At 35.8% G+C, this 9,432-nt stretch overlaps 2 protein-coding genes across 2 annotated transcripts; one reads left to right on the top strand and one right to left on the bottom strand.

Annotated features, from left to right (window-relative positions):
• The first annotated feature begins 363 nt into the window (after positions 1-363).
• Positions 364-1,667, top strand: LOC133694727 (NEP1-interacting protein-like 1). Its single transcript, XM_062116402.1, has 4 exons — positions 364-692; positions 873-1,051; positions 1,143-1,307; positions 1,395-1,667. The coding sequence occupies exons 1-4, from the start codon at positions 521-523 to the stop codon at positions 1,545-1,547; spliced, it is 669 nt and encodes a 222-aa protein (XP_061972386.1). The 5' UTR covers positions 364-520; the 3' UTR covers positions 1,548-1,667.
• Positions 1,668-2,293: 626 nt separating this feature from the next.
• On the bottom strand, positions 2,294-7,228 carry LOC133694726 (probable nucleoredoxin 2). Its single transcript, XM_062116401.1, has 3 exons — positions 7,009-7,228; positions 4,610-5,107; positions 2,294-3,139 (listed from the first exon to the last, which is right to left on the bottom strand). The coding sequence occupies exons 1-3, from the start codon at positions 7,150-7,152 to the stop codon at positions 2,510-2,512; spliced, it is 1,272 nt and encodes a 423-aa protein (XP_061972385.1). The 5' UTR covers positions 7,153-7,228; the 3' UTR covers positions 2,294-2,509.
• Between the last annotated feature and the right edge of the window lie 2,204 nt (positions 7,229-9,432).

Raw genomic sequence — 9,432 nt, forward strand, 5'->3', positions numbered from 1 at the left:
CAAACACGCTCGAAACACACTTTAAAAAATGCGTTTTGGCAAAATCAAGCTAACACCCTGTTTGACTTTCTATTTTTCAAAAACGTATTTGAAATTTTTTTATTTGAAATTAATATATTTTTTTTATTTTTATATATTTTTAAAATAAAAAATATTTTAAAAAATAACTTTAATCACAGTTTCATATTAAAAAAAAAACAAATAAATTTTGGTTAGTAAAGTTGCAGCAGTTACAATTTTCAGAAAACTTGGGAGAGTAGGTAGAATTACATCATTTTGTTAGTTGACGACTTTTGAAGAAGACTTCGATCCGGAAGGGAGGAACTCTTTAATGGAATGACCCGGACAAGAGTGTACCGTTGAAGCACGTCAATGTTGACTTAGATGGCGGCGGATAAGTTAGTCTTATAGGCTGCCTATGTTGCGTTAACCCTCCATCAAAATTGCACCTTTTTTTTTGTATCCTTCGCAGGCAAGTTCTCCCTCTCAACTCCAACAGATTTTTTCCCATCAAAAGGAGATGTCCGGTGGCCTTGTTACCAGTTTAATCGCTAGACATAAGCTTATGAAGATCGTATGCAACTGCCCATCATCTTGCTCTGCTTCTTCTTTAGCGTTTTGGGTTTCTGCCAAGGTTTATGCAATTACGTGCAAGCTATTCTGTGCGATCTTGACGTTCGTGTTTGCAGTAGGTGAGTGCCAAACATTCTTGGGTCATTTTCTGTTAGATTTTCTGTTTATTTTTCTCAAATATCGGGCTTCAATCGTTCTAGTAAGTCACGAGAACCATCATCCCATCTCCTCCCCTTCAATCTTTTCTTTTTTTAATTATTTGTTTTTAATCATTCATCGAGCTCTTTCTCTATTTATAGCTGGCACAACATTGGGAGCCTATGTGGGAGCAGTTGTGGGCCTAAAGTCTAAAAGTAGCTTACTTCATGGAGCCGCAGTTGGAGCCATCATGGGGTGCATACTTTCCTTTGAAATTTTTAGAAAATCATTCGTTCTCTGGGATTCTGATGATTGGGCAATTGACAGCTTCATTCATTTGGTAAGTTCCCTGATTGCTCCTCACTACGCTGATCACTTCAGAGATGGAAAATTTGAATTAATTATGCCCTGATCTTGCCTTTCAACTTTAGATTCAAACAGGTTCAAACATCTTGAATGAAAGAATAGAAAGGCTTAGTTCAACCACAATTTGCAGCGATGGATTATCGATGCTGAAAATTCAAAATAAGAGACTTGCAAACAAAAACTTTGTGGATACCTTATGGAATGGACCTTCCTGCCCAATCTGCCTACAGGTTAGTGGCTTTGCTGTTTTAAAAAAATAATCTCCCCAATTCGAATAATAATGGTGTTTAACACTTATCTTGTTTGCTGATTGACAGGACTTCCAACTGGGGGAATTGGTTTGCAGCTTGCCGGGGTGCCGCCACACATTTCATCCACGTTGTATTGGTCAGTGGTTTATTGGACACAGTTCTTGCCCATTGTGCAGGAAAATACCATATTTGGTGGAGAATGTGGATTGTGCTAGTTAAGAACAAAAATTGTTCACTCCATTTTTCCCCACGCTCAAATCAATGTGGGATTGTTCATATATACATGCTCCAAATTTATTTGTAAACAAATCGTCTGCCAATTGGGTGGGCTGTTCATTATTTTCTCGTCTCTTAACCACACCTAAGCACGGGGAGCACAGAGTGTGGATATTATTTATTTATTTTTGGTGCAAAAGAACTAAAAAACACAGTTACTGCCCAAGGAAGGAGACGCCCGCAGCATCACTCGAGAGGGTACCAGAAATGCCTTGCGGATGAGAAAGATCCAGACCTGTAGAGGGATGTCACCAGAAGACCCCGTCTTAGCTAGGAAGGCAGCTCCCCGATTATCCTGTCGCAAAACGTGATGGAAAGAAACATTCCAGTCACGTTTGCAATGACACTGGATATCAATAATGATGTTACAGGAAGAAGAAACATCTGATTCTAAACAATCAGGTAAAGGCTGCCTTTGAGCCCCTTAAACCGAATAGCCGTTTCATCTGTGAGTGGTACACGACTTATGAGATTAATCGGAATGTTTACTTGCTATATATAGAGACTTCACTTTCAAGCTCATGGTCTGGAGGCTAGAGATATAATTATCACCGGTTAAGCTCAGATGCTGAGGCTAGCAAGTTCAAAGTTTGGCTGGTACAGATCCAATTCGATCGCCAAGGAAGTTCAAGCATCTAATTTCACTAGATATAAAAAGGATATCCTCTCATTAAGACGATAGGGCAATATTTAAAATTTTAAAGAGATTTTCAAAGCTTTATCTAAAATAAAATTCCCAAGTTAAAGCCCATGTTACAGAAGACTGTTCCAGTAAGAGAACCAATCTACATATATGGTAGTGATTAAGAGACTGACATGCCAAATCTACGATTTCAACTAGACAACATGCACAAATGAACACCCAAGCTTGATTATTAGCAAGATCAGCACGTAGGACTTAATTATCAGCTCTCAGCCATGGAGCCACGGTCCACAGCTCTGACACACTTGGGATGCACCTCGTATCCACATTCAAGGCACTGATAAGCCCATCCTGAACCTTGTTCATCACAATCACAGCATATAAACGGTCCTCCTCCAGTTCCTTCTGAAACCAAGGTTAGTTCATGTCGATGCCCTGCATGGTTCTTTGATCTTGGTAGGCTTTGAGCCTCCTCGTCCATTTGTTTCTCCAGTAAATCCACTTGGGCCTCGGTAAAAGGGTACGCATTTTCTTGGTACAAGTTAATTAGGTTTCTCCCATGTTTACTGACAGTTTTACCATCAGGACCTAAAATTACCAAGCAAGGGATACCTTTTACATCGAAGTGCTTAGCAAGGGTTTTGTTGGCAGGATCTCCGAAAGGCAATGCTAGCCATGGCATGCTATTGAAGTAGGAGTCGAATTCAGCTTGATCGCGATCACTTGACACAAACACAATTTCAAAGTCGTCATCATTTCCTTTGTTTACCAGCATTTGCTTAATCTTTTGGTAGATGGATATCAGCTTGGGAGTAAACTTCCCGCCTGGAAGACACCAATGGGATGAGAAATACAGTCCGATTGTTTTGCCTACCAATGAGGCAACAGGCACCTGCAAGTGACAAATACGTACGTTAGACAAACAGATTTTCAAGCACATGCGTTTCTATCATGAAATTTGTCAAAATCTTGAATCATGTTCCTATTGCCTGTCCTTATCAATACTCGAGTGGATCCCAAATCCCAATGTTCATTTTTTTTGGTACAGAGATCTTCAATGCAGATTCGAAAAACACAGGCCAGTGCATGAACTCCAATAAAAATGGCCTCCACAAAATTGTACGCCAAGGAGACCCACCCCAAATAAGAGATACGGGCCTTACGATCTTATGAATATGTGAGAACTATCCAATCAGGTTAGGAGATGTGCAGATTCTTGTTATCACCTTATCTGCCACGTCATTTACATGTTAATTAGAGTTGGATGCATATGTATACTTAATCCGTCAAAATCTTATATTTCATTAAGATTTTGTTTAATTAATGTAATAATACAGAAGAAACATGTATAAAAAGATAAAATGTATTTTCTTGAAGAAAAAAAAGAAGGAAACATAAAATTTAATTTAATTTCAAGATAGTTTTACTGGGAATTTATGTTTTAAGAGTGTGTAATAGCTATCTTTGTCTTTTCCATCATAAAATAATAATCAAACAATGCCTAGTAAACTTAATTTTATTCATATGATGAGATGAGTCGTAAATACAAAATCATATAATAAGCATACATCACCCTTACACGATGAACAAGGCCACGTCGCAAGCAAAAACAATTAAGCAATAGTTACAGTGATGTAGTTAAGAATTAGTTCAGGTTTGTTTTTGCGTTTCAAAAGTTTTTAAAAAAAATAAAAAAAAATTTATTACATTGTTTTCAAATCATTTTGATATACTAATATTAAAAATAATTTTTAAAAAATAAAAAAAATATTATTTAAAAATATTTTTAAATAAAAAATATTTTAAAAATAGTAATATTTTTGAAGGAATCTAATTAAACAATACGTGTCATGATGTCGGCTATGCTTTCTTTTTTCATGCGTGAACCAGGTGACATTTTGAGCTCTTTTCTTGTATATATCTGGCCAATCGTAATGCACAAGGTGCTGACTCAGTGGACCCACCGCAATGACCCTCCCATCATTTTGTAGCGACCAAAAATTTCTAAAACCGAGTGGTCAAATCAAATGAAAATTGTGTCCCCACGGAATAAAGATGGATGGCATCTTATTATTGCCAACACATCGAAAAACATTTTTGTAATTTCCTACAAATTTTTGTTTTAGTTATCAAACTTGATCAGAAGATTTACCGGGTCATAGCTCGTCGAGAAGTTCAGTCCGAGTTAATTATTTTTTAAAAAAATAAATCCAAATATGGGTTTTACTCTAGTTCGGCTTAGTATGAGTGGATGCTACAAGTTGTTGAAGGTTTTATAACTAAAATTTTGACAACAGCATAAAATCAAAACTGCCTGCAGTGAGATCAAGTTAAATTTCAAGGAGGCTAGGTAGGAACTGACCTGTCTAGGTGCGGGATGACCCAAAAGATAGTCTCTATTGTGGCAAGTCAGCAAATTGGTTAGGGTCTGCCTCTCATGCTTCTCCTTCTCTTCCAATTTTAATTCATCCAGCCTCTCTTTGGTAAATGGGAAAGCCTGGACTCCGAACCGATGAAGGAGCTCCACCCCGTCATGTAACGCTGCCTCATCTTTGTTATCCTTAGGATGCAAGATGACTAGACAAGGAATTGCTTCAACGTCAAATTTACTATTTAAGGTTTTTTTGGTCTCCAAATCTGAAAATGGAATGGACAGCCATGGCATGTTGGCACGATAATTGTTGAAGGCATCCAAGTCCTCATCAGACGACACGAAGACAATTTCGAAATTAGATCCATTGCTCTTCAAATCCTGATATGCACCAATTAAGACTTGGGAGGTGAAGCTTCGACATGGCGCGTACCAGTTGGCAGAGAAGTAAAGGCCAAGCACCTTGCCTTCAAGATCAGAAACTTTCACCTAAAAAGAAGCCAGATATTCCAGCACTGAGTTAGCTAGCAATTTAATGCAGCTTGTGTTATAGCTGGGCCAAGAAAATGACGAGAGGCATCCATTTTATTCCAAGAAAATGATGAGAAAATCATCCAATACGCAATGATAACAAAGAATCCATTCTCCAATAAGTTGAGCCACGTTGCTGCACCTATTGCTTTAATGCAAGGAAGAAGTGATCATTACGTTGTGAAACTGACACATGTCCTATCAGCATGGTTGTTTACGCACAACCATCGTGTGGACTGTGGAAGCCCACCTTCATGTTTGGCTTGTGAATAAACACAGCCCTGTCCCAGAAAATGATACCCTCCTCCCCCGCCCCACAAAAAAACAACAAAAACAAGAACACTATCGACCGCCTTAACGTCGTTGGATTGCCGACAAGATAAGAATAATAGAGAATCAAGAATTTTAATTACACTTACGGTAATACATGGTGAATTAATTAGTTAATCCAATGAGCTGCAAGGTTTAGTGTTTAATAATTCTACTATTTTATCTAGCCATCTCCTTGTTGTTTCACTACATGTCAATTTAGGGTTCCATAAAGTATATTTATTGTAAGTAGGCCACCCTAAACCGCACCAGAGATCATGATAATTTTTCCGATAACTGCTCAGTATGCTTCGTTCCCCGCGCCCTACCATCCACTAGAAAGGATAAGTTCATAGACTGGAGAGTCCTGGAGAGTCAAAATTAATTTTATGGTGATCAAGGATGAGTAATTATTCACTGATGTTTATTTGCATTTTACTCTTCCTTTTTCTTGTTTGGAATGGAAGAAAATCAAATAGAATTTACCTTAGCTTCGTTCCACAAAGTAAAATAGAGTACCGTGTTAATTCATAATAAACATGCGGCCATAAACTTAATTAGTTTGGTGACGAGGTGGTATCCAAACCATTAACGTTTAAACATATACATGAGACCCAGCAAAAAAAACAAAAAAAAAAGATTCAGTGAGATAAAATAATTTTATTAAAGAAACAAACTCAGATGATATTACTATTTTGCTAAGGCATTGCTATTTGAAACTCTGACTGCAGTTACGTCATTCATGCTCTTAAGTCTTAGCTACTATAATTTAAATAACTTGTGAGAGTTACACAGCCTCGTCTAAACCACGTAATAGCACGAGAAAAGGAAGAAAAAAATTCAACCCGTCACAGAAACTACTTTGAATTTATTTATTTATTTATTTGGACAGAAGGATTTGAGAAGACATGTAAAATATCATTCGTCGATCTAAATAATTATGATTTGGTTTGTTAATTTGCATTTTAATTTTGTAGGAGACGTTGACTCGATCTTAATCTGTTTCTTTCTGATCAATAAATTCTTTAATTTAATTTCATTAAAAAATTAGTAATTGATCTTGGGTTTCAACGAGAAAGAAATGGATATCTATTTTTTAAGATCATGAATAGAAAATCAATCAAAATAATGGTTGCAGAAAGTTCCTTTTTCCTTCCGAATAAAATATATATTAGCTCAAAGAGGATTTATTTTTCGTTTTTTAATTGATAAAATATTGTTTTCACAACCCGAAATGACTAGATAAACTCGATCTGCAGATACCAGATAATCCCGGCACTTAAGTTTCCCTTCCCGGATTTTTTCTATGCTCAAAATTAAGAACTCGGATCATCAGATAAACTTAAGAAGAGAAATGTTTAAAATTATATGGCCCAAAAAAATAAAAACAAAGAAAGAGAAAAAGTTGACAGAAATATTTGCTTGGAAAACCATGAGCATGTGAAGTATGAACCACAGTTTGCTGCATGAATCTTTATAAATTTAATTAAACAACTTAAGATTTTAGATCATAGATGTATAAAGAAAGAGATAGAGATGAGAGAGTGAACCTGAGTTCCATCTTGGGAAAGAAGATAATCACGATCTTTCGAGGCCAGAAGTGATGAAAATCTTGAGCTTGAGATTCTGTGAGAGTCGCCGTTTGCTTCAGCTTTACTAGCTTGAAGCTTCCTGGAATTTTCCTCCAAGTTCATCTCCTTCTTGACCTCTCTCCTCTTCACCCACACAGTCTCCCTCCCCCTCTCCCTCTCTCTCTCGAGATGAAATACAATCCTCTAGTATCATGCTTATATTCCTGAGAACCATATTCTTTCCACGTACGTGCTTAGAAATAATACAGTGTAGATTACTTTTATAAAACTGTTGTTTCATTAAAATAATTATTTTTATAAATATTTTATTTTTCAAATCAACATATTAAAAATACTAATTTAAGGTTTTTAAATAAAAAAATACTTTCAGATTAAACCGTATTATTAAATAAACTCCACATCATTACCTTACACCCAATAGGAAATCATAACACGCACACGTGGCACTCACCTCTCTTCAGTAGGAAACTACAAGCTATGCTCTCTATACAATAACCCCATAGTGCTTCACTAACTACCACCACAAGCCCTATCTAGATATCACACCAAGGGACCAGCTTTAGATAATTTGCCACGTGTGAGGTAACGAAAGAAACGGATTGGTGTGAACAATGGTACTGTAATTTCTCCCTGTATTTTAGCAGTGGTGTCTTGAAAGACTTCGAATTATGACGTAAGAAAGGTAAACAAACAGCAGCACACCTGTCCCTTGCTCTGATTTTTTTTTTTTTTCTGAAAGGAATTTCCCATAATATATGATCAGCTTTACGTACCAGCCACCCATTTTTAATTTAATTTTAATGGATACTATCATTATCATGGCCACTAAATAAGAAATTTGGTCGCCGTTTTCATAAATAGCATTAATTGATGATGTGTGTCAATATTTATATTAGATAAATTTTTAAAAAAATATTGTCCCAGCTAACATAAATTTAATTATATAATATGTTTTGTTATTGAAAATATATGTTTTAAATGTCATCCTCATACTATATAAGCAATTAGAACTCTCGTTTCCTACTTGAAATGGTATAATAACATCATCAGAAAAGACAACACAACCGAAATGTAGGGGGGAAATATTATATTTAAGATTTTACTAAATTAATTTTTACCACAAGTCTAAGATGCCGAATTTCCTCTGTTTAATTAGGGATGATTAGTTTGATGGATAAACCTTTTTTCAAAATTATCCAATACTATTTATTCATTTTAAAAAAATAAAAATAAAGTAACCTCTAAAATTGATGCGTTTTCAAGGGGAATCCATCAGTAACCTTTGAGACTTGAAAAGGAAAATATACGAAGTAACTTTCCGTCCGAATAGACAACTCGGTTGCATCATCACCTTATCGGAGAAAGTCCCTTTTTCTCTTCAATCTGGTTAGAGAGAAATGTATAGCCAGCGATAATTCGGCTTGGACGGCTGGGACCATCATGTTCAGTTCCCAAAATGGACGTACGCCATCGAATTTGCCATTAGGCAACGGGACCGCTGGTAATTTATGGCCAGGACATGTGGCATTCTGTGATTTATAGATGTCAGGAGGGACTTATTGTCTTTGCATTCGATAATAATTTAAAAAAAATTATTAAACAAAAAATAATATAAAATTCAAATACTCATTACAAATTTAAACATTTATTATTAGTTCCAATATAATTAATTTAAAATAGAAGTACCGTTAGAGGAGGAGGAGAATGTTCACTAAACCTTGAGGCGAATAAAAAAGAGCGTATATATGTGATCTCATATAAGCTCAACTATCCACGAGTTGTTGCACTATTTTTTTTGCAGTCATCAAGCCAAACGTGCATTTTCATAAAAAGCTATGTTGGGCTTGATTTGAGTTCAAGAATCGTGGCCTACAACATATAATTATTGTCAGTTAAATATATTTATATAAAAAAATGGATTTAATTAAAGACCAATCTTACCATCAATTTTGCAAGCAAATCGAAGGAAAAAGGAGTCGTTAGTATGCGTGGTAATTGAATCGTAAACATGCCGATTCTGGTTCTCCGCATCGAAGTGTGATCGTCACAACAAATGACTGTACATCATGAGCTAGTTATATTTCGCCCACACAACTCTGAAATTTACAATTGTCTAAAATCCTTCCACATTGTCACCTCCTTCCAACCTGGGAGGTCTCTTTTTCCTATATTTTTGGTGTTTTTTACTTGTATAAAAAATCACGCAACCCTGTTATTTGTTAGTAAATAAATAAAAAAATTCAATAAAAATTTTATCTTCATTTTAATCTTACCTAGTTATAGTGAGATTCTCTCAAGTCCTCGCAATAGCGTTGTATTCAATAAATAAAGAAGAAAAGAAAAGGAAAAGAGAAAAAGACATATCAATGCATGGAGAATAAG

This window comes from Populus nigra, chromosome 5 (genome assembly GCF_951802175.1).
Source record: "Populus nigra chromosome 5, ddPopNigr1.1, whole genome shotgun sequence".
NCBI classification, from domain to species: domain Eukaryota; kingdom Viridiplantae; phylum Streptophyta; class Magnoliopsida; order Malpighiales; family Salicaceae; genus Populus; species Populus nigra.